This window comes from Anolis sagrei, chromosome 10, assembly GCF_037176765.1.
Source record: "Anolis sagrei isolate rAnoSag1 chromosome 10, rAnoSag1.mat, whole genome shotgun sequence".
NCBI classification, from domain to species: Eukaryota; Metazoa; Chordata; class Lepidosauria; order Squamata; family Dactyloidae; genus Anolis; species Anolis sagrei.
Genome location: NC_090030.1, coordinates 13,003,616 through 13,029,206, shown reverse-complemented (window position 1 = coordinate 13,029,206; position 25,591 = coordinate 13,003,616). Strand labels below are relative to the sequence as shown.

The following is a 25,591-nucleotide window of genomic DNA, read 5'->3' as shown; positions in this document are numbered from 1 at the left end:
GTTTGGCCTCATGTAAGCCGCCCCGAGTCCCCTTTGGGGAGATGGTGGCGGGGTATAAATAAAGGTTATTATTATTATTATTAATATTATTATTATTATATTCCGCCCTTCTCACCCTGCAGGGGACTCAGAGCAGATTACAATGCACATATACATGGCAAACATTCAATGCCATTAGACATACAACATATATAGACAGACACAGAGGCAATTTAACATTCCAGCTTTCCGGCTTCATGGAGGGTATGCTCAATTTTGGCCACAGGGGGAGTTGCCACTTCACCGTCTACTTGTGACACCGAGTCCTTGATGGAGTACTTCCTCATTCTTCTGCACTCTCCTGGAATGTTTTATGGTGTCGTAAATTAGTTAAATTAGCCTCCCCACATAAAGCGGTATGAAAATGTGAAAATGAACATTGAGATGCTTCTGCACTCTGAGAACCCCAAATTACTCAACGGCATTATATTTTGACAGGTATACGATGACGGTAAATACATCTACCTTGTCACCGAATTGATGAAGGGAGGAGAGCTGCTGGATCGCATTCTCAGACAAAAGTGCTTTTCAGAACGGGAAGCGAGTGCTGTGTTATATACGATCACAAAAACAGTAGACTACCTTCATTGTCAAGGAGTAAGTTGTACATATTCCAATTATTCTCCATGTTAATGAAATATTTACAGTCCTGCACATATAACAATTAAAGAGGCTTACTATTTTGGTTGAGTATCTTAAACCAGACGGTATGTGGTAGAGTAACCAATTCTCTGCAGGGGAAGACTTTGCCTATTGGGATGAGGTGGATTGGCTCCTCTTGTGGTGCAGGGATAATAAGCTGGTTGTTAACATCAATAAGACCAAGGTGCTCATAGTGGGCTACAGAAAGAACAGATGAGAAATCCAGCCCTTGGTCCTAAATGGGGACCAAGTGGAGCGGGTGGCGAGTTTTGAGTTCCTGGATGTCACTGTTAAGGAGGATCTGACCTGGGGCGTTCATATGGCATCGTTGGTGACGAGGGCCCAGGAGAGACTGTGCTACCTGAGACTTCTAAGAAACCAACAACTGAATGGAAAACTATTGGTGACTTTATACCACTGTACTATAGAGAATGTCCTCACCTACTGGCTCGAGAGCAGTACGTGTGAAAAAGATCTTGGAGTCCTCGTGGACAGCAAGTTAAACATGAGCCAACAATGTCATGTGGCAGCAAAAAAAGCCAGTGGGATTTTGGCCTGCATCAATAGGAGCATAGTGTCTAGATCTAGGGAAGTAATGCTACCCCTCAATTCGCCTTGGTTAGACCACACCTGGAATATTGTGTCCAATTCTGGGCACTACAATTCAAGAGAGATGTTGACAAACTGGAATGTGTTCAGAGGAGGGTGACTCAAATGATCAAGGATCTGGAGAACAAGCCCTATGAAGAGCAGCTTAAAGAGCTGGGCATGTTTAGCCTGAAGAAAAGAAGACTGAGAGGAGACATGATAGCCATGTATAAATATGTGCGAGGAAGCCACAGGGATGAGGGAACAAGCTTGTTTTCTCTTCCCTGGAGACTAGGACACGGAACAATGGCTTCAAACTACAAGAAAGGAGATTCCATCTGAACATGAGGAAGAACTTCCTGACTGTGAGAGCTGTTCAGCAGTGGAACTCTCTGCCCCGGAGTGTGGTGGAGGCTCCTTCTTTGGAGGCTTTTATACAGAGGCTGGATGGCCATCTGTCAGGGGTGCTTTGAATGCAATATTCCTGCTTCTTGGCAGGGGGTTGGACTGGATGGCCCATGAGGTCTCTTCCAACTCTATGATTCTATGATTCTGAACATGGTTTGCTAACTGCACAGTGGCAGATAGGAAGGTGCTCCAAAGGGTCACCACTTTTGCACAAAGTATCATGGGTTGCTGTCTTTCCCCCCTCTTTGGAAGAACTTTATCAGTCCCAAGGGATGTCCAGATGTTTTTGATGTTTGACCATCCTTGTGGGAGGCTTCTCTCATGTCCTTGCATGGGGAGCTGGAGCTGACAGAGGGAGCTCATCTGTGCTCTCCCCAGATTCGAATCTCTGACCTGTTGGTCTTCATTTGTGCTGGCACAAGGGTTTAACCCATTGCGCCACTAGGGTAAAAACACCAGATATCAGTAAAAACATTTAAAAACAATAATGAGGTAAAACGGCAATTAGTGATTTCCATAATCCTGGAGATCTTTCCACTTTGACATCTAAAACCGAAATAGCAGCCGCTTCCATCACGAAAAGTCTTTGATCCTGAGACTTCCAATGGATGACAAATCGTATCGTTGCTGATAGTATGCATACAGATTTTCCTGTCCCACACAAAAACAGCAGATGACACTTCAGCAATGGAAGGATCCATAGTATTTTTTTTTTTTTTAAAAAAAACATAATTAGAATTCTGTCTGCAAATAATCTGTTTCTATGATGCTTTGCAGACAGGATGGAGCAAAGGTCATGTGGAGGGAGCTGTTAGAAATAATTCTCAAATAGTCTCAGAAATGGAGTATTTCCTTATGTGATACGGTCTTAAGGCAGTGATCTATTAGTTGTATTTAGATGGGATTTGCATTGTAAATAATCTCAAAAATTAAGGCGCCTATATTGTCCCTGCATACTTACTGTCTTACGGTTCGAATCCGGGGAGAGGCAGATGAGCTCCCTCTATCAGTTCCAGCTCCTCATGCGGGGACATGAGAGAAGCCTCCCACAAAGATGATAAAAACATCAAATCATCCAGGCGTCCCCTGGGCAACCTCCTTGCAGACGGCCAATTCTCTCACACCAGAAGTGACTTGCAGTTTCTCAAGTCGCTCCTGACACGACAAAAAAACCCAAACAAAAACAACTTATTGACTTGAAGTAATTTCTTTTGCCAAAGTTATGAACTATTGCTTTTGTATTCAAATTTAATTGTAAACACGTGTCATTTGCCTCCTTGTGTTTTTCAAGGTGGTGCATCGAGATCTGAAGCCCAGTAATATTTTGTATATGGATGATTCCAATAACGCCGATTCCATCCGGATCTGTGATTTCGGTTTTGCCAAACAGCTTCGGGGGGAGAACGGGCTTCTCCTAACTCCATGCTACACAGCCAACTTTGTTGCACCAGAGGTATGCAATATCTTGTATATTTTTGTGTGAGTCTCAAGAAAGTAGTTATGTCATAAGATCTATTTCCCTTGTATTTTATCTTTTAATAGAAAAACTGTTTGCTTTTCCCCTCGTATTTACTTATTTACCTTTATATGGAACTGTTCTCATAACTTGTTAAACCTTTCCGAAATAAATTGACTAAATGTTTCATAACATTTCAGAAAAGGTAGCCACCATATTTATTTATTATTATTTACGACATTTCTATGCCGCCCTTCTCACCCCAAAGGGGACTCAGAGCGGCTTACAAGATATATATACATACAATACATTATATTATTAGCATAGTACAATATCAGTATTATAAATTACTATATTGTACTATACCAAGGGGCCACCGGTGGTGCAGTGGGTTAAAGCACTGAGCTGCTGAGCTTGTTGATCGAAAGGTCGCAGGTTCGATTCCGGGGTGCGGCGTGAGCTTCCGCTGTCAGCCCTACCTTCTGCCAACCTAGCAATTCGAAAACATGCAAATGTGAGTAGATCAATAGGTACCGCTCCGGCGGGAAGGTAACGGCACTCCATGCAGTCATGCTGGCCACATGACTGTGGAGGTGTCTACGGACAACGCTGGCTCTTCGGCTTAGAAATGGAAATGAGCACCACACCCCAGAGTCAGACATGACTGGACTTAAAGTCAGGGGATTACCTTTTACCCTTTACCTACTATACCATTATATTGTAATATTATTAGTAATGTTACATATAATATAAATATATAATTTTAATATATTATTATTAGTAGTAGTATGTTGCATTACATTATAATATTATAAATATTATATTTATATACAATGTATTATATTACATTATATTATATTATTATTATTTGACTATGAATATCATTAATTTCTCCTATTTTCTGAAAATCATATTTTTTTAAATTTGGCGCTTTCCAGTTATTGTCTCTCAGAAAGTATTCCATTGTTATTTCTTGTGTAGGTTCTCATGAGACAGGGATATGATGCTGCTTGTGATATATGGAGCCTGGGTGTCCTCCTTTACACCATGTTGGCCGGGTAAGAAGCATGTTGTATTGTCGAAGGCTTTCATGTCTGGAATCACTGGGTTGTTGTAGGTTTTTCGGGCTATGTGGCCATGTTCTAGAACAGTGTTTCTCAACCTGGGGGTTGGGACCCCTGGGGGGGGGGGGTCATGAGAGGGTATCAGAGAGGTCACCAAAGACCACCAGAAAACACAGCATTTTCTGTTGCTCATGGGAGTTCTCTATGGGAAGTTTGGACTAATTCTATTGTTGGTGAGGTTCAGAATATTCTTTGATTGTAGGGGAACTATAAATCCCAGCAACTACAACTCCCAAATGTCAAATCTATTTTCCCCAAACTCCACCAGTGTTCATATTTGGGCATATTGAGTATTTGTGCCAAGTTTGGTCCAGATCCATCATTGTTTGAGTCTACAGTACTCTCTGGATGTAGGTGAACTACAACTCCAAAACTCAAGGTCAATGCCCACCAAACTCTTCTAGTATTTTCTGTTGGTTGTGGGAGTTCTGTGTGCCAAGTTTGGTTCAATTCCATCGTTGGTGGAGTTCAAAATATTCTTTGATCGTTGGTGAACTATAAATTCCAGTAACTACAACTACCAAATGACAAAATCAATTAACCTCTCCAACCCCATCAGTATTCAAATTGGGCGAATAAGGTATTTGTGCCAAATTTGGTCCAGTGAATGAAAATACATCCTGCATATTACAGTTATGAAGTAGCAACAAAAATAATTTTATGGTTGGGGGTCACCACAACATGAGGAACTGTATTAAGAGTTTGCAGCATTAGAAAGGTTGAGAACCACTGTTATAGAAGCATTCTCTCCTGACGTTTCGCCTGCATGGCTTGCATCTATGGCAAGCATCCTCAAAGGTTGTGATTTCACCTTGCACTCAATACCAACCAGGAATCCAAAAGCAATAACAAAGTAGTTTATTGAGAAAAGCACATTTTATAAAATTATAAATTATAAAAAATTATAAAAAATATATAACTGATCGTTGGAACAATTATATTAATAGTTCCACTTTCTATTAATATAATTGATGTATCATAGAGTTATAAGGGACCCCAAGGACCATCCAGTCCAACTCCATTTTGTCATTAAGGAAGACACAATCTGATCCCTCCCAACAGATGACAACCCAACCTCATAGGCATTATTTGGCTCATGGAGAAATAGGGCTATAGAACCACAGAATCCTAGGGTTGGAAGAAAGCCCCAAGAACCCCAACGGCCATCCAGTCAAAATTCCTTCTGCCACAAAGAAACCATCAAAGCCTTCCTGACAGATGGCCATCCAGCCTTTGCTTCTTGTGGGTTGATGGTGGGATGGCTGCCTGTTGGGAGGGCTTTGACTGTGCCTTCCTGCCTGGCCAAAGGGGGTTGAGCTGGGTACCCTTTGGGGGTCTTTTCCAGTGGGGATGGGGGGAGCCCTTTTAATGTGACACACCTCTGGACTGCAGGCAATATTTATTTATTTATTTATTTATTTCATTCACTTATACCCCGCCCTTCTCACCCCGAGGGGGACTCAGGGCGGCTTACAGGAAGGGCACAATTAGATGCCCAAAACACAACAAGTAATCCAAACACTATCACAATTCAACAATCAGATTAAAACATCAATACATCATAAAAACATAATACCTAAAACCATCTCATGTCAGAGTCCATATATCAGAGCCGTACATCCGTTCTATTCCAATTATCTTTGTCTATCGCCAGGTCCTTGAGTTAATTGTCAGAGTGACCAAAAGCTTGGTCCCACATCCAGGTCTTTAGTTTTTTCCTAAATGCTAGGAGGGAAGAAGCCAATCTAATCTCCCCGGGGAGTGAATTCCACAGGCGGGGGGCCGCCACTGAGAAGGCCCTGCTCCTCGTCCCCGTCAGCCTCACTTGTGAGACCGGCGGGGTCGAGAGCAGGGCCTCCCCAGAAGATCTTAAACTTCGAGGTGGGATGTAGAGGGAGATCCGTTCGGACAAATACACTGGGCCGGAACCGTATAGGGTTTTATAGGTCAAGACCAGCACTTTAAATTCCGCTCGGAATTGGATCGGCAGCCAGTGGAGCTGACGCAACAGGGGGGTGGTGTGCTCCCTGTACATCGCTCCGGTGAGCAATCTGGCTGCTTCTCGCTGGACTAGTTGTAGTTTCCGAGCAGTCTTCAATGGCAACCCCACGTAGAGTGCGTTGCAGTAATCCAGCCGGGATGTGACAAGAGCGTGGACCACCGTGGCCAGATCCGACTTCCCAAGGTACGGGAACTAGTGTGTCCCAACACGCTGTTTGGAGAGCTCTGCATTAGTAAATAGAAGGTGATATTTTTTTAAATGATTTCAAGTGAAGAGCAATAGAATAATAGAATATAGAGTTTGAAGAGACAAATATTATTGCAACATAAATACAATAGCAGTTACTTTATTAATTTTCTCTTCCTTTTTTATGCTGACATCCAGGTATACTCCTTTTGCCAATGGTCCCAATGACACCCCTGAGGAAATCCTCTTACGGATAGGCAGTGGGAATTTCTCTTTGAGCGGAGGAAACTGGGATACGGTTTCAGATGCAGCAAAGGTATATAAATATACTTGTATCTTACACTAATAGATAGGAAGGTGCAATAACCCTCACAAGGTTATGACACAGCCATTACCACGCACCCCTTAGGTATTGCAACATGACATTCACAGTCATACACAGATGCTATCAATATACCACATGTTCATAGAATAGTACAGGGTTAGTCAAAATGCATAGGCCAATAAGCCATTCAATTGAATGGCTTATTGGCCTATGCATTTTGACTAACCCTGTATTTTATTCTATGATTAGAAATGCTTTGCCATTTCTGTCTAACATGATAGAGGGAAATGGAAATGGAATCAGCAGGCCAAATAGACCCAGTGTTGCACCCCAGCCAGATTTCCCTTTGCACTCAATACCAACCAGGAATCCAAAAGCAATAACAAAGTAGTTTAATGAATCTGAACTCCTAAGATCTTAGACTAAAACATGGACTGGAAACAAGTCTTGAGATCCTCACTGTTATGCAGCATTGCCTGATCTGAATTCTAAAGGAAACAATTCTCTGATTTGAGGTCCACAAGCCATGAAGTCATGTCTGTGATCTTGACTGCCTTGCCTGTGAGATTTCTCACCCTGCTGTTTCTCACGGAGTCTCTGTGACTTTCTTAATTTGCTTGCTTCTTCCCTAAGGTGAAGCCTGAGATTTCTGCTGACCACAGGTGTGTTTTCAGGTGAATTTTCTCATCCATCCAACTCCTTATCTGGTGTTGTTATGAGACGAGTAGGCAAAAAGTCTTTGCCAGACAGTGCACCTCCCTGTTAGCTGGACTCTGAGGCAGTTTCACTTTCAAACCCATTCTCACAGACAGAACCTAAACTCCCCTCATTTCCTTCATTGAAAAACCCATCCACTCTCCCAGGCTCTGGAATAACAATCCCCTCAACATCCTCATATGGCTAAACCACAACATCCAGAAATAGGTCTATCATTTGAGGCACCAAAATGTGCCTTGGACAGGAAAATCACTTAGTCATTGCGGTAGCACAGCGGTTAAAGCTGCAGGAAAGGCTGCTAACTGTTGGGTCAACAGTTTGAAGCTGCAAGTCAGGGTGAGCTACTGACTCAGTCCTAGCTTCTGCCTACCTAGCAGTTCAAAAACATACAATGCGAGTAGATCAATAGGTACCGCCTTGGCAGGAAGGTAAAAGGGTGCCCCATGCAGACATGTCAGCAAAAATATCAGGATGCCTACAGACAGATGGCTCCTTCAGCATGGAAAATGGAACAAGAGCACCTTCTCATGGCCAGAAGTTGATCATCACCTCCAGGCGTTGGAGACGGAAAAGGGAAAAGCCTTTACCTTATCTGCGTATTGTATGTCGTTGTTTGTTTAAAATGGCATTGAATGTTTGCCTTATATGTACTGTAATCCACTCTGAGTCCCTCCAGGGAGATTAAGCAGAATATAAATAAAGTATATTTATTATTATTATTATTATTATTATTATTATTATTATTATTATTTGAAACACAATAAGATGAGTCCACAGCAAACAAGATCGCTCTGCTGGCTGTTGTATTGGATCACACATTGGACACTTCCCGTGTCTAGGACTGTGTGATGTATCAGCAAATAATGCATGCAGATCCCAGTAAGGTGGCCTTTTGCAGCTGGCAGATGGTAATTTTGTCAGCACCGATTGTGTTTAAGTGCAGGCCAAGGTCTTTAGGTGCTGCACCCAGTGTGCCGATCACCACTGGGACCCCCTTGACTGGCTAGTGCCAGAGTCTTTGCAGTTCGATCTTTAAATCCTCATATTGTGTCAGCTTTTCCAGTTGTTTCTCTTAAATCTTGCTGTCACCTGGGATTGCAACATCGATGATCCCTACTTTGTTTTTTAAACACGATTGTGAGGTCAGGAGTATTGTGCTCCAAAACTCTGTCTGTCTGAATTTGGAAATCCCAGAGTAGTTTGACGTGTTCATATTATTATTATTATTATTATTATTATTATTATTATTATTATTTTTACTGACACAAAAGCACAGTATGTCACAGCAAACGAGATCTATATGCTGGATTTCGTATCACAAAATCACAAGTCGAACACTTCCCAAGTGTCTAGGACTGTGTGATGTATTTTCGAATGATGCGCGCAGATCCAAGTAAGGTGGCCTTTTGCAGTTGACAGATCGTGATTTTGTCAATGTTTATTGTTTCCAAATGCCGGCTGAGATCCTTTGGCACGGCACCCAGTGTGCCAGTGACCATTGGGACCACCTGGACTGGTTTATGCCAGAGCCTTTGCAGTTCGATTTTAAGGTCCTGATATCTTATTATTGTTGTTTTTGTTGTTGTTATTTATTGTGAAGAGCCAACGTCATCATCATCATCATCATCATCTAATAACTTATTAATCGCCCTCCATCCGAGAATGCTCTAGGCAATTTACAGCTAAATTATAAAAGATAAAATACATACATACAAAAATTAAAAATTAAGAGATCGAATGCCCTAGTAAAAAGCCAGGTCTTAAGTGCGAGAGTAAAAGGCCCTCAGTCACGCATGGCTCTCATGTAGGGCGGCAAGGAATTCCACAAGGCAGGGGCAGAAATAGAAAATGCCCTGCGCCTGGTCCTTTCCAAGTGCACTTCTCTAGGACCCGGTATATGGAGTAAGTCACGTTGGGCTGGTCGTTGCGACCTCCGATGATGGGAGAAGGAGAGGCGGTCCCTAAGGTACGATGGACCCTGGCCGTAAAGAGTTTTAAAGGTCAGAACTAGCATCTTATACAGGCCACGGTACTCAGATGGAAGCCAATGTAAATGTCGCAGCACTGGTATTATATGGCATTTCATGGGCGTTCTTGTGAGTAGCCTGGCTGCCGCATTCTGAACAATACGAAGCTTTCGGGTCGTAGACATCGGAAGGCCAACATACAGGGCATTGCAATAGTCCAGCCTAGACGTGACCGTGGCATGGATGACAGTTGCCAGAGCCTCGTCAGATAGGTAGGGTGCCAATTGCCTCGCTTGTCGTAGATGGAAAAAGGCCTGTTTGCTGGCAGCAGCGACCTGAGCTTCCATTGCCAGCTGTGAATCCAGGATGACACCTAAGCTCTTAACAGTGGTCAATAGGGATAGGGCGACACCATCCAGTCCAACTCCATTTGTAATGGAGGAGTCAGACCTGCCGGGCGGCCATGCCAGAGAATCTCAGTCTTTGCCGAACTTCAACTTCCCCTCCTGAGACTGGTTTGTAACTGTTGTATCTGCTTACTTTACTTTCATCCAGGATTTGCTGTCTCATATGCTACATGTAGATCCACATCAACGATACACCGCGGAGCAAGTGCTTAAGCATTCATGGATCGCCTGCAGGGACCAGCTGCCGCATTATCAGCTAAATAGGCAAGATGCACCACATCTAGTAAAGGTAAAGCCCATGACTAGTCCAAGATGTCTTTGTTTGTGCCGCCGTTGCCGATGGAAAGGTGACACTTTCTTCCAATGTTGTTGTTTTCCAGGGAGCGATGGCTGCTACATATTCTGCACTGAATAACAAGACATTTCAGCCTGTGTTGGAGCCTGTCGCAGCTTCAAGCTTAGCTCAACGGCGGAGCATGAAAAAGCTAACGTCAACGGACTTATAGATCCGCTGGGGCACTTAGCCAAAGTGGAGCAGGGGAAAAACAATCCAATAAGTGGCTCTGCGCCTGCCTCGCCTGTGGTTTCAAAGGCATCTACATGTTCCTTCTGCACTACTTGAATTCTGTTCGAAGAAAGGAGGAAAAACAAACTGTCCGTAGGTTCATGGTGGATTCATAATGCTTTTTTGCAGGGAGTGTCAGTGGTTCATTCGAAGCAAAGCGCCAGGGCACATCGCAACAACCGTGAGGAGTTCCTGCACACAGTCCTTTTCAGAGATCTATTGCATTGTGTTAATACTTCTAAATAATGTATAGTTTTTGCCCGGTTTATTAAAATAAAATGGTTTAGGGGACCATAGACACCGCTTCAAGTTGTAAATTTAGAACTGAACAAAAAACCCAGTGTTTAGTATTTTTGCTATCTTATCTGGCCCTATTGTAAAGAGAAATAAGAGATGGCGCATATGTGCTCTAGTTGTGTAAACTGGTTCCTCTACCAATGAACTCCATTCACATCAGTGGAGTGGTATAACAAGACGAAGACAACAGAAAAGGATATGTGCGTGCAAAACGCACAAGTGCAAGGAAGCCCTAGACCTGCCTGGTGCCAGGCAATTGAAGAGAGTGTGCAAAAAGTACCGGCTGTGAACCTACACTTAGTATGAAAAGCATTGTTTGAACTATAGGGTTGGTTGGTTCGATGGGGGAGTGCCTTCATTTTAAGGCTGTGGAATAGTGGTGGTAGTTAGGATAATAACTAGTTATATTTTTTATCATACGTATGGTATCTCCGTCCTTGGAGGTGCTAAGGAAAAGGGTAAGTGTCCGTTGGGTATGCTTTAGGTATAGAATAAAACATTTAGGTATAGAATATCCTAGGGCTGTGAGCTGATTTAGATGAGTCCCCTACAACAATATGATCCTCCTGTGACAAGGGATTAAATGTGTTCCATTATTGGTGTACATTTCCGTAACATGAGCTGTGCCCTCTTCATTCGCTGTCGAAGGGCGGGAGTTGTGTCTGCACTGAGATTATGAATAATATAAGCCCTCCAGAGAGAGAACCTAAAGAATGGCTGGTTTCCCTTAAGTCAGGCAATTGAAGCGACCTTAGTAATTCACTGTGCTCTTGGTTTCCCCTTTCGTTCCATTATTTGGGCAGGGTTCGTTTTGTTTCGTTTCATTTTCTTTTTCATTTAATTCATCCTGAATTGTAAGATATTCTGATGTTTTTATTACATACCATATTTCACAATGGCTTTTATTTATTCGCCCTTAATAGAAAAAAAAAGTTCTAAAATGTCATTTTTCAGACACTTTATAAAGATTTTAAAGCTAAATGCTAATATCCATGTCTTATTTGAAACTGCTTGGTGTGCCTTTGCTGACTCAAGGTGAAGACCTGACAGGAGGAGGAAGAAGAAGAGAATTCTGTTAATTGATGTTTCTGCCTCCATACATGACCACAGACCATAAATGCTGTAGTATCCTCGGAAGTTCTGCCTGTATAAGATAAAGGTAAAGGTAGTCCCCTGACATTAAGTCCAGTCATGTCTGACTCTGGGGTGTGGTGCTCATCTCCATATCTAAGACGAAGAGCCAGCGTTGTCCATAGACACCTCCAAGGTCATGTGGCCAGCATGACAGCATGGAGCGATGTTACCTTCCCGCCGGAGCGGTACCTATTGATCTACTCACATTTGCATGTTTTTGAACTGCTAGGTTGGCAGGAGCTAGCGCTGACAGCAGAAGCTCACGCCGCTCGCCAGAATCGAACCTGTGACCTTTCGATCAACAAGCTCAGCAGCTCAGTGCTTTAACCCACTGCGCCACCGGGGGCTCCATATAATATATATATATATATAGAGAGAGAGAGAGAGAGTTTATTTATATTTCACCCTATCTCTCCGAGGGGACCCAAGGCAATTTATAGTACACATATACAGGAAACATTCAATGCTGTTATACAATTAATGAAGACAGACAGTGCATTAACATAAGTAAATTTATTTTATTTATTTCTCGTGTCAGGGCAGCCAGTCAATTATATTACATTTCTAGCAGAACAAAGCAAACAAACAGAGAAAATACAAAATGTGTGAGTTTGGTAGTTGATTAAATGTCCTTTGACCTGTATCTGGCCACTTGGAGTGCTTCTGGTGTTGCCGCAAGAAGGTCCTCCATTGTGCATGTGGCTGGGCTCAGGGTGCATTGCAGCAGGTGGTCAGTGGTTTGCTCCTCTCCGCACTCGCATGTCGAGGATTCCACTTTGTAGCCCCATTTCTGAAGGTTGGCTCTGCATCTCATGGTGCCAGAGCACAGTCTGTTCAGCGCCTTCCAAGTCACCCAGTCTTCTGTGTGCCCAGGGGGGAGTCTCTCATTTGGTATCAGCCATTGGTTGAGGTGCTGGGTTTGAGCCTGCCACTTTTGGACTCTCGCTTGCTGAGGTGTTCCAGCGAGTGTCTCTGTAGATCTTAGAAAACTATTTCTTGATTTAAGTCATTGACGTGCTGGCTGATACCCAAACAAGGGATGAGCTGGAGATGTCTCTGCCTTGGTCCTTTCACTATTGGCTGCTACTTCCCAGGGGATGTCAGGCCATCTGCAAGGACGTTGTCCAGGGGACGCCTGGATGATTTGATGTTTTATCATCCTTGTGGGAGGCCTCTCTCACGTCCCTGCATGAGGAGCTGGAGCTGACAGAGGGAGCTCATCCACGCTCTCTCCGGATTCGAACCTTCAGTCTTGCAGGCACAAGGGTTTAACCCACTGTGCAACCGAGGGCTCCTACGCCACAATTAAAAAGGAAATAACACTTTCAAACTAGGAACAGAAAAGTTTTCAAATTTTGTTACATATTGTAGTCAACGGTGCTGATAGGTCTATGACTTCATCATAAGTGGAAACCTGGATATATTTAGGAGTGTAAGAGGGAATACATGGCACACGCTTGCCTTTTCCACCATTTCACTGATCTCAGTCCTGCCTGAGGGGTCTGTTTCACTTTGTCCAATGCTAGGCCAACCTAGATCAGGGCTTCACTCCATAATAACTGGAGTGGATGTTATAGGGAAAGGCTGGACTGGGACTAGTTCAGCTGGTTGATGTTAGCCCATGCTATGCTTTTGGATATATGGCATAATAATAATGCACTTTATTTATATTCATAGTTTTTGAACTGCTAGGTTGGCAGGAGCTGGAGCTGACAGATGGGGTTCACCAAGATTACTTGGAGTGTCTCTTTGCATTTTCCCTCTGAAGCAGTACCTATTTATCTACTCACATTTGCAAGTTTTTGAACTGCTAGGTTGGCAGGAGCTGGAGCTGACAGACGGGTTCACCAAGATTACTTGGAGTGTCTCTTTGCATTTTCCCACTCAAGCAGTACCTATTTATCTACTCACATTTGCAAGTGAGTAGATAAATGAATCTCTTGAGTCTGCTAGGTTGGCAGGAGCTGGAGCTGACAGACGGGGTTCACCAAGATTACTTGGAGTGTCTCTTTGCGTTTTCGCACTGAAGCAATACCTATTTATCTACTCACATTTGCAAGTTTTTGAACTGCTAGGTTGGCAGGAGCTGAAGCTGACAGACGGGATTCACCAAGATTACTTAGAGTGTCTCTGCATTTTCCCGCTGAAGCAGTACCTATTTATCTACTCACATTTGGAAGTTTTTGAACTGCTAGGCTGGCAGGAGCTGGAGCTGACAGACGGGGTTCACCAAGATTACTTGGAGTGTCTCTGCGTTTTCCCACTCAAGCAGTACCTATTTATCTACTCACATTTGCATGTTTTTGAACTGCTAGGTTGGCAGGAGCTGGAGCTGACATACGGGGTTCACCAAGATTACTTGGAGTGTCTCTTTGCATTTTCCCACTGAAGCAATACCTATTTATCTACTCACATTTGCAAGTTTTTGAACTGCTAGGTTGGCAGGAGCTGGGGCTGACAGACAGGGTTCACCAAGATTACTTGGAGTGTCTCTTTGCGTTTTCCCACTCAAGTAGTACCTATTTATCTACTCACATTTGCAAGTGAGTAGATAAATGAATCTCTTGAGTCTGCTAGGTTGGCAGGAGCTGGAGCTGACAGACGGGGTTCACCAAGATTACTTGGAGTGTCTCTTTGCATTTTCCTACTGAAGCAGTACCTATTTATCTACTTACATTTGCATGTTTTTGAACTGCTAGGTTGGCAGAAGCTGACAGATGGGAGTTCACCCCGTCTCGAGGATTCAAACTTCCAACCTTCAGGTCAGCAGTTCAGCAGCACAAGGGTTTAACACATTGCGCCACTGCGACATGCATATGTATTATCAGAAAGCATCATATTAAAAATAAGTAACTATCAGTAGTAAACTTTAGCACGGATTGCATGGAGGCCCCACCATATTTGCCTACCAAACATACCAATGCACTTGTTCTGACTCCAAAGACGAGAAGCTGCACTGTTGACTCCTGAATTATTTGGTTGCAAGACGAGTTCAGATTATGATCGTTGATTGGAATGTTTTCTTTCAAAAACATATAATCACTTTATTTGATTGTGAACTCATGGAAATTGCTGCTTATGCAAGCAAGAAGAGAAAGCCTTTGAATACATGCAACTGAAAATGAAGTCCTCGCTGCGTACTGAGTGTTTCTTAATTACACATTTCAGGGTTGTTTTGCCAAGAGCAGGGAGTGGTAAAGTAGGTCAACCTGAAGATTTCCAATGTAATACTTTTTAAAATGGTTTATATGTAGGTTCTGAAAATATAGTATTGTTTCCTATTCATTTCTATGTCATAATTTATTTTTTTAACCCCAGCTTTTCTGCGACCCCTTCATACAGTTCCTCATGTTGTGGTGACCCCCAACCATAAAATAATATTTGTTGCCACTTCATAACAGTAATTTTGCTACTACCTCTGAGGATGCTTGCCATAGATGGAGGCAAAACGTCAGGAGAAAATGCCTCTAGAACATGGCCATATAACCTGGAAAAACCTACAACAACCCAATTTTACTACTGTTTTGAATCATAATGTAAGTATCTGATAGGCAGGATGCATGTATTTCCATTCACTGGATCAAATTTAGCACAAATACCCGATACACACACATTTTAGTACTGTTGGGTGGGGTAATTTTGTCATTTAGGAGTTGTAGTTGCTGGGATTTATAGTTCACTTACAATCATTCTGAACTCCACCAATGATAGAGATGAACCAAATTTGGCATACAAAACCAACAGAAAATACTGGAAGGGTTTGGTGGACACTGACCTTGAGTTTAGGAGTTGTAGTTCACCTACCTCCAGAGAGCACTGTGGATCAAACAAGGATGGATCTGGACCAAAATTGGCACGAAGACTCCATATGCCCAAACATGGACACTGATGGATTTTGAGGAAAATAGACCTTTACATTTGGGAGTTGTAGTTGTTGGGATTTATAGTTCACCTACAATCAAAGAGCATTCTGAACCCCACCAATGATAGAATTGGGCCAAACCTCCCACACAGAATCCCCACGATCAATAGAAAATACTGTGTTTTCTGATGGTCTTTGGAGACCCCTCTGACACCCCCTCGCAACCCTCCCAGGGGTCCCGATCCCCAGGTTGAGAAAGGCTGGTCTATATAGTAAATTTGCCTTACACTGTGTTGCGCTTATACAGAACTTAGTCTGGTCCAATGCAAAAGACACAATAACTTTGCACAAAAGCAGGAGGGAAAAAAAACCAGAAACCTTTACTCTTGTCAGCAGAGTCAAAACATAAACTTGCAGTGTTGCATACGAAATAAACAATGCAACAAACTTACATAGTCCTTGTGGTTGAGCAAAACGATGTGAGCAAAAGACTCCTTGGAGCAAATGCTTCTGAGCATAGAGCCGAACTGTATTCTAAGCCACATACAGTTATACCCCACCCGGTGTGGCTCAAACCTACTTGCTGACCTAGATTAGCAGCTGCACATGATAACTGACAGTATAACATTTTCTTTAACACACACATATACATGGTGCGGATCCTTTTACAACTAACCGTAACATACCGGTCCCAGTCAGACCATATTTCACTCAGCCTGGTATTCTCGACCCAAGATCTGTCTTCTAGCCAGAATTGGAATTAACATCTGTTACCTGGATCCTTTTAACTAATAGGCTGGGAAAGAGACAGGATTCCAAAGTGACAAAAAATAGGAACATTGATAGTTCTATAGTTTTCTCAAAGCTCTCTCTGTGTGTGTGATATTTCCAAATGAAGCACAGAGTGTTTGAGGATTGGGACATCCGTAGGGATACCAAGGTGCTTGTTTATAAAGCTATTGTCCTCCCAACCCTGCTCTATGCCTGTGAAACGTGGACTGTCTACAGACGTCACATGCCACTCCTGGAATATTTCCATCAGCACTGCCTTCGGAAAATCCTGCAAATCTCTTGGGAAGACAAGGGGACAAATGTCAGCATGCTGGAAGAAGCAAAGACCACCAGCATTGAAGCGATGGTCCTCTGCCATCAACTCTGCTGGACCAGCCATGTTGTCTGGATGCCCGACCACTGTCTCCCAAAGTAATTGCTCTACTCTAAACTCAAGAATGGAAAACGGAATGTTGGAGGACAAGAAAAGAGATTGAAAGATGGGCTCAGTGGCATAGACACTGGGAACTGGGAAGCACTGGCCCTTGAACACTCCAGCTGGAGGTCAGCTGTGACCAGCAGTGCTGTGAAGTTTGAAGAGGCACAAATGGAGGGCAAAAGAGAGAAACGTACCAAGAGGAAGGCGCGTCAAGCCAACCCCGACCAGGACCGCCTTCCACCTGGAAACCAATGCCCTCACAGCGGGAGAAGATGCAGATCAAGAATAGGGCTCCACAGTCACCTATGGACCCAGCGACAGAACACCGACCTTGGAGGACCATCATCCTCGGACTATGAGGGATCGCCTAAGTAAGTAGTGTGATACACACACACACACACACTTAGGTGATCCATCATAGCTCAGGGATGATGGTCTTCCAGATATAGTGTCTTGGTGGTGGGTATGTACGTGACTGTGGAGCCCTATTCTTGATCCGCATGTTCTCCTGCAGTGAGGACATTGGTATCCATATGGAAGGTGGTCCCAGTCGGGGTTGGCTTGAAGCGCCTTCCTCCTGATATATTTCTCCCTTTTGCCCTCCATTTGTGCCTCTTTAAATTCTGCAGCACTGCTGGTCACAGTTGACCTCCAGTTAGAACACTCAAGGGTCAGTGCTATGCAGTTCTTGGTGTCTATGCCACAGTTTTTGAGGTTGGATTTAAGCCCATCTTTAAACCTATTTTCCTGTCCACCAATGTTACATTTCCCGTTCTTGAGTTCAGAGTAGAGTAACTGCTTTGGAACATTATTATTAAGAACATTATTATTAAGAATATCGGCCTCAGTCAGCATAGGCAGTGGCCAAGGATTATCTAAGTGGATAGACAAGCTGATAGACCTTCATGTTAATTCTGATTCATGACAGCTTTCTGAGCAAGATTTACTCAGAAGAGGCTAGCCATTGACTCAGAAGAGGCTAGCCATTGCCGTCATCTGAGGCTGAGAGAGTGTGCCCCCATCTGCACTGCGATATAATGTGGTTTGACTACGTAGAATCGCATTATATGGCAATGTAGATGGAGCCTGTGATTTGGCTAAGGTGGCCCTCGTAAGGGTGGTTCAACCATGGATTCCAGGCCCAATTCTGTGGAATCTAGTTCAACACTCAAACCAGTATGTAACGCTGATATGACAAGACATGGCAAAAATGTAAACATTCTGCCATACTTTGCTTGGTCAGAAGATGGAGCCATTGCCCAGTGTATGCATTGCGTGCTCTGCTTAGTGTCAGACTAAAAGGATGAACAGGCTTCTGTCTTGTAGGTCTTGTCTTTGTTATAACATCAAAATAGGAGTCCGGAGATCCACTTGAAGTGACTGGCTTGACTTTGAAGGAGCTGAGGGTGGCCACAGCTGACAGGGAGCTCTGACATGAGCTGGTCCATCAGGTCACAAAGAGTCAGAAGCTTCTGAACGAATAAACAACAATAACATTATTTCTTCTAGCCCAGTGGTTCTTAACCTATGGGCCATGGACCACTAGTGGGCTGTGAGAAGGAAAATCTGGTCCATGAACCTCCTTCCTCTCTATTTATTTCTGCTCATTTCATGCTACCTGTCACTCCTTCCCTGTTGCTGAGCATGGCATATGTTCTGGATCAGAAACTAAAGCCGATGTAGTCTATCTTATGCAATTTTCTGAATCAGCACCCTAAATAACCAAACCAAATCTAAAGTTGACCAAAAACTGTTTCGTAACTCTTTTGGTACTAATGTTGGAGAGTGGTCAAGTGGTCCCTGGTCAAGTGGTCCTTGGTCAAAGTGGTCCCTGGTCAAGTGGTTCCTGTTCAAAAAAAAAAGGTTGGGAACCATTTTTCTAAACTAAGAGAATGGGCAATGTATGTTGGAGCATGCAAGGAATCAGTGAGTGTGTGTGCGCCAACTGTAAAATAAGATGCATGAAGCTGTTTAGTCGGGCAATGCCCAGGGAGCAAGCTGAGCCTGGGGACATTTGAATACTGTTACATTTTTGTTCAGGCTTGAGCTATGCAAGTGTTCAGCAGGCAGAGAGAGAAGAAGAGTGAAGCAGAGACGTTTTTGAAGTTTGCTCTCACTTCATGAGCTGCTGCAAGAAGATTCTCCACATGGACAAAGAAAGACCATTTTAAATCTCTTATAAAAGGACATTATTTGAGTTGGTGCAACTGATCACATTGTACATATGTTGTTCTGAAGTCAGAAGACTAATCTATTTTTCTTTCTTTCTTGTTCATCTGCGGTGGTGCAGTGGATTTAACCCCTTTGTCGGCAGGACTGAAGACCAACAGGTCGCAGGTTCGAATCTGGGGAGAGCGCGGATGAGCTCCCTCTATTAGTTCCAGCTCCTCGTGCGGGGACATGAAGGAAGCCTCCCACAAGGATGGTAAAAATATCAAAACATCCAGGCGTTCCCTGGGCAACATCCTTGCAGACAGCCAATTCTCTCACACTAGAAGCGACTTGCAGTTTCTCAAGACATGACCAAAAAAAAATCTGCCTGGCATATTTTCTTTCTCTTGCAAGGCAGTGTGTGGCCTGATCTAATGTGAACTGCATGTGGTTTATTTTACATTATGCCACAATGTCTTGGGTGGACACTGGATAGTTAATTCCACTCCTTGTCATTTATTTTAAGCATCACTTTCCCCATAAAAGGAGGATAGCAATCTAACAAATCTGGTAAAATGAAAAAGAATTGAAATTTAGGTTATCTGGGAAAAGAAGACTAAACACAAGAAGCATTCAGCATTAGCATCTGATGTGAAAAAGTTGTAAGCTGTTTTAAATCTAAGCATAACTATGGCTCATTATCAAAAATACATGTCAAAATGGAGGAAAAAAAGCCTGCAGTAATATCATTAAATTTTCAAAATTCCCCAATATATTACAGGATTTCTTATAAGATAAAAATATTATTCTTTTTCTTTAAAAAAAATGCACACGGGATTCCAGGAAATAAGACAGTTACCAAGTCTCATAAAAATACATTTTGGAAGATTATGACTGGAGGTTGCTTACAAGCTCTCTCCCAAAAAAGTGATCCAGGCTTCCACTCAGATTAATTAATGAAAGCCCAATGTGTTATGCGCTCGAGGCCAAATTAATATTTCAGAATTTGTTGCTGTTTATTACTTTGCTTCGGTGCCACAAGTATACTGTGAGCTGTGAGCAGCTGAGTGTTTTAATACTGTTAAGGTTGCCCACTGAATTATGGAGCCATTTTTATTTATTTATTTATTTACACCATTTCTACCCTGCCCTTCTCACCCCCGAGGGGGGACTCAGGGCGGCTAACACAGGCCACAATATCAATAACAACAATGTAAATCAAATACATAGCAAATTAAAACAGTAACATTAATTAAAATCACATACTCATATAATAACATAGTCGCATACTCACAAAGTCACATAGCCATTTCCAATTGTCATAACAGTCCTATGGTCCGGGTTCAGTGTCTAAAGTGCTGCTGTGCCCACTAGCCAAAGGCCTGGCTCCAAAACCACAACTTTAGTTTTTTCCTAAAAGTAAGGAGGGAGGACGCCAATCTGATCTCGCTAGGGAGCGAATTCCACAAGCGGGGGGCCACCACTGAGAAGGCCCTGTCCCTTGTCCCTACCAGACACATTTGTGACGTTGGTGGGACTAAGAGCAGGGCCTCCCCAGTAGATCTTAAATTACAAGGTGGAATGTAGAGAGAGATACATTCAGATAAGTAAGCTGGGCTGGAGCCGTATAGGGTTTTATAGGCCAAGGCCAGCACTTTGAATTGTGCTCGGAGGTGGACCGGCAGCCAGTGGAGCTGACATAACACGGGGGTGGTGTGCTCCTGTATGGCGCTCCGGTGAGTAATCTGGCTGCTGCCCATTGGACTAGTTGAAGTCTCCAAACAGTCTTCAAAGGCAACCCCACGTAGAGTGCATTGCAGTAATCTATTCAGGATGTAACCAGAGCATGGACCACCATGGCCAAGTCAGACTTCCCAAAGTACGGGCGCACAAGCTCCTCTGGCCACCACGGAAACCTGGGTTTCCAGGCTCATCGATGAATCCAGGATCACTCCCAAGGTGACATATGGATCTTTCCAATATCTATAGGGGATATGGACTGATTTTTGTAAAATAAAATTAGACTGCAGTTTGAAGAGGTGAGTCCATTATAAATTTAGAAATTTAAGGAATTTAGAAAATCCTATTCCCAACTTTCCATTTATGGTAAAAGAAATGGTGCTTCTTTTTTTCCTGGATACCTTTCCAAGTCTGGATCTATACTGCCATATAATCCAGTCTCTGAATCCAGATTATCTGCCTTGAATTGAATCATATGAGTCTATACTGCCATATATAGGGGCCACAGTAGCTTAGTGAGTAAAACCAATAGCTGCAGTTCAAAGCCACGGGTTGGGGTGAGCTCCTGCTGACAGCCCTAACTTCTGCCTACCTAGCAGTTCGAAAATATGTAATGTGAGTAGATCAGCAGAAGGTAAAAGACGCCCTGCAGCCATACCAGCAAAACACAACCAGGAGGGTCTATGGACAACAAGGATCTTCGCATGGAAAATGAACAAGAGCACCTCCCCTTGGCCAGAGTTGAGCATCGCCTCCAGATGCCAAAGATAGAAAGGGAAACCTTTGCCTTTTTTTGTGTATTGTATGTCATTGTTCACTGTATAAAAGGCATTGAAAGTTTGTCTGCATATGTGTATATTGTAATCTGCTCTGAGAACCCTCACGGAGATAGAGCAGAAAATAAATAAAGTGTGTTATTATTATTATATAATCCAGTTCAATTGAGATAACTTGGATACAGAAACTGGATTATATGGCAGTGTAGATGGGGCCCCAAAGAGACAAGACAGCTACCAACTGGGGATACTTTAGCTGGAGATGCTGCATTGATTGCTGGTTTATACTCAAGGGTTATGAGGTCCCTTGCCGTTCTAACTTGCTCCTATCTTGATCATAGGAGCAAGATTCAGAACAACAGCCAGTTTGGTCTAAAAATCTCTTCTCCTAATGGCCAGCCAGTTGATAACAAGAAGCCCACAAATAGGATATGTGTGCAACCTTCCGACTTATGTTCTCCAATCTTCAGCAAATGGTTTAAGTAGAATGTGTAAGTTCAGATTGACTCTGATTTATGATAACGTGACCATACTGTAGGGCAGTGTTTCTCAACCTGGGGGTCGGGACCCCCATGGGGGTCGCGAGGGGGTGTCAGAGGGGTTGCCAAAGACCATCAGAAAACATAGTATTTTCTGTTGGTCATGGGGGTTCTGTGTGGAAAGTTTGGTCCAATTCTATCGGTGGGGTTCAGAATGCTATTTTATTGTGGGTGAACTATAAATCCCAACAACTACAACTCCCAAATGGCAAGGTCTATTTTCTCCAAACTCTACATTTGGGAATATTGAGTATTTGTGCCAAGTATGATCCAGATCTATCATTGCTTGAATCCACAGTGTTCTCTGGATGTAGGTGAACTACAACTCCAAAAAACTCAAGGCCAATGTCCGCCAGACCTTCCCAGTATTTTCTCTTGGTCATGGGAATTCTGTGTGCCCAGTTTGATTCAATTCCATCATTGGTGGAGTTCAAAAGGCTCTTTGATTTTAGGCGAACTATAAATCCCAGCAACTCCAGCATTACCAAATGACAAAATAAATCACCCCCAACCTCACCAGTATTCAAATTTGGGAGTATTGGGTATTTGTGCCAAATTTGGTCCAATGACTGAAAATACATCCTGCACATCAGATATTTAGATTACCATTCATAACAGTAGCAAAATTACAGTTGTGAAGTAGCAACGAAAATAATATTATGGTTGGGGGTCACTACAACATGAGGACCTGTACTAAGGGGTCGCGGCATTAGGAAGGTTGAGAACCACTGCTGTAGGGCTTTCTTGCCAAGATTTATTCAGAGGAGGTTAGCATAAAATTGCCAAGATCATGCTGTGGGTTTCCATGGCTGGCCAAGGATTTGGACCCTGTGTGTTGATGCTTTTATGTTAAACCGCTTTGAGTTTCCTGCAGAAGAGATGAAGTAGGGTATAAATGAATATATTATTATTATTAATAGTAGTAGTAATAATAATAATAATAATAATAATAATAATAATGACACGATATGAGGATTTAAAGATCGAACTGCAAAGACTCTGGCACAAACCAGTAAAGGTGGTCCCAGTGGTGATGGGCACACCGGGTGCAGTGCCTAAAGACCTTGGCCTGCACTTAAACACAATCGACGCTGACAAGATTACCAACTGCCAGCTGCAAAAGGCCACCCTGTTGGGATCTGCACACATTATTTGCCAATACATCACACAGTCCTAGACACTTGGGAAGTGTCCGATGTGTGATCCAATACAACAGCCAGCAGAGTGATCTTGTTTGCTGTGGACTCATCTTGTTGTGTTTCAAATAATAATAATAATAATAATAATAATAATAATAATAATAATAGCTGTGGTCTGACACTCAAACTATTCCAAGAACAACCAAGTATTTGACCAGTGAGCTCTTGTTCCGCGTGTCTATAAATTGCGAGTCACAATTGGTTTTGTCGGAGGCACTTTATTGGTTAGCTTTAATAAGCGGAAGAAGAAGCCATTCCTGGATTCCAGTTGCCGCTTGAGGAATCGCCAGAAAAAGGATGTAGTGAAACTGGAAAATGATACTTGATTTCTTTTTACAAAAAGAATTTGTGGACCCATTTTGCTCCAGGCTAGAAAAGAGGAAAAAGATACAAGGCATAAGGTTTCGGCAGATAATAAATGACTGAGCCAACTTGCACAGTGAAAAGTCCAATTTTGCCATTTGGGATTGGTGTATTTTGTAAATGCTGACCTTTGTTTTGAACCTGAGATAAAGAGAAAGATATTCTAACAAAGCAAAATATAATTGGGTTGCTGTGAGTTTTCTGGTTTTCTGACCTCACAAGCTCTGAGGATGCCTGCCATAGATGCAGGAGAAATGTCAGGAGGGAGTGCTTCTGGAACATGGCCATACAGCCTGGAATGCTCACAGCAACCCAGAAAGCCTTTGACAACACAAAAGATATTTTCTCTTTTTTAAGAGCCAAAGAAGCCATATTTTAAAGCAGGGTAGGGATTGTATGGCCTTCCAGTTGGTGTTGGACTACAACGTCCAACATTCTTTATTCATGGACTGCAATTAGAGGGCTATGTATTCCCTATTTTATGTCAAAATTCAATGCAGCATTTTGTCAATGTTGTAGTAAGTGTTGAAAACTGAAAAACCATATTGAGGAGGAGCTGGTTTAAAAACAAACTGGACTTTGGACAAGTTGGTCTCAGATCCCAGGAAGATGCTGTTAATCATGCCATAAGTTAATTGAAGTGATCAACTTCATGACTTAGCAAAATTATCTAAACTGCCACCTTCGATAGTGAAAGTTCACTGTTACCATCAGCAACAGAAAAGGAAGAAGTTGGAACTTTAGAAATACAGGTCAAAAACCCATAGCTGTCATTCATGTCTTGATCCTACTCCCTAAAACCCACCTTAAAAGCCAGGCTGCCACATTGTCTTAAGGCAGTGTTTCTCAACCTGGGGGTCGGGACCCCCAAGGGGGTCGTGAGAGGGTGTCAAAGGGGTCGCCAAAGACCATCAGAAAACATAGTATTTTCTGTTGGTCATTGGGATTCTGTGTGGGAAGTTTGACCCAATTCTATTGTTGGTCGAGTTCAGAATGCTCTTTGATTGTAGGTGAACTATAAATCCCAACAACGACAACTCCCAAATGTCAAGGTCTATTTTCCCCAGACTCCACCAGTGTTCACATTTGGGCATACTGGGTATTCACACCAAGTTTGGTCCAGATCCATCATTGCATATACTCCTCTGGATATAGGTGAACTACAACTCCCAAACTCAAGGTCAATGCCCACAAAACCCTTCAAGTGTTTTCTGTTGGTCATGGGAGTTCTGTGTGCCAAGTTCGGTTTAAATCCATCGCTGGTGGAGTTCAGAATGCTCTTTGATTACAGGTGAACTATAAATCCCAGCAATTACAACTCCCAAATTACAAAATCAATCCTCCCCCCCTCCCCCCAACCCCACTAGCATTCACATTTGGGCATATTGGGTATTTGTGCTCAATTTAGTCCAGTGAATGAAAATACATCCTGCATATCAGATATTTACATTACAATTCATAACAGTAGTAAAATGACAGGTATCAAGTAGCAACAAAAACACCCCAACATATGGAACTGCATTAAGGGGTCACGGCATTAGCAAGGTTGAGAACCACTGTCTTAAGGTGCTGGTGACTGAAATATGACCTCTCCAGCCTTTTCCATATCATACCATGAAACTCTTTCGATAGTTACTATAGCTGCCTAGCTTTTAAAATGGATTGTAGAGTTTCACTGGTAAGGGGGAGTCCTTACCATTTAATGCCCTGCTCACCAGCTGCAGTGATTTAAGATGGATTTTAGGGAGTAGTTGCCATCATGGCAACAGTGACACAATCATAAATGTGAATGCAAAATAATACAGTGTCATATATCTATCTTATCTCCCTCTAAGTCCTGTCTCACAGTTTAAGATTGTCAGGGGAGGCCCTGCTCTCGGTCCTGCCAGCCTCG

At 42.9% G+C, this 25,591-nt stretch overlaps 1 protein-coding gene across 1 annotated transcript in view; it reads left to right on the top strand.

The window, feature by feature from the left end:
* The window catches only part of RPS6KA6 (ribosomal protein S6 kinase A6), an 88,543-nt gene extending 76,839 nt beyond the window's left edge, over positions 1-11,704 (top strand). The window contains exons 17-22 of the mRNA XM_060756298.2: positions 478-636; positions 2,969-3,130; positions 4,115-4,191; positions 6,644-6,761; positions 10,010-10,150; positions 10,242-11,704. Coding sequence (XP_060612281.1) covers positions 478-636; positions 2,969-3,130; positions 4,115-4,191; positions 6,644-6,761; positions 10,010-10,150; positions 10,242-10,367 — 783 coding nt within the window. The 3' untranslated portion in view covers positions 10,368-11,704. The remainder of the gene's footprint in view (positions 1-477; positions 637-2,968; positions 3,131-4,114; positions 4,192-6,643; positions 6,762-10,009; positions 10,151-10,241) is intronic.
* The last annotated feature ends 13,887 nt before the right edge of the window (positions 11,705-25,591 follow it).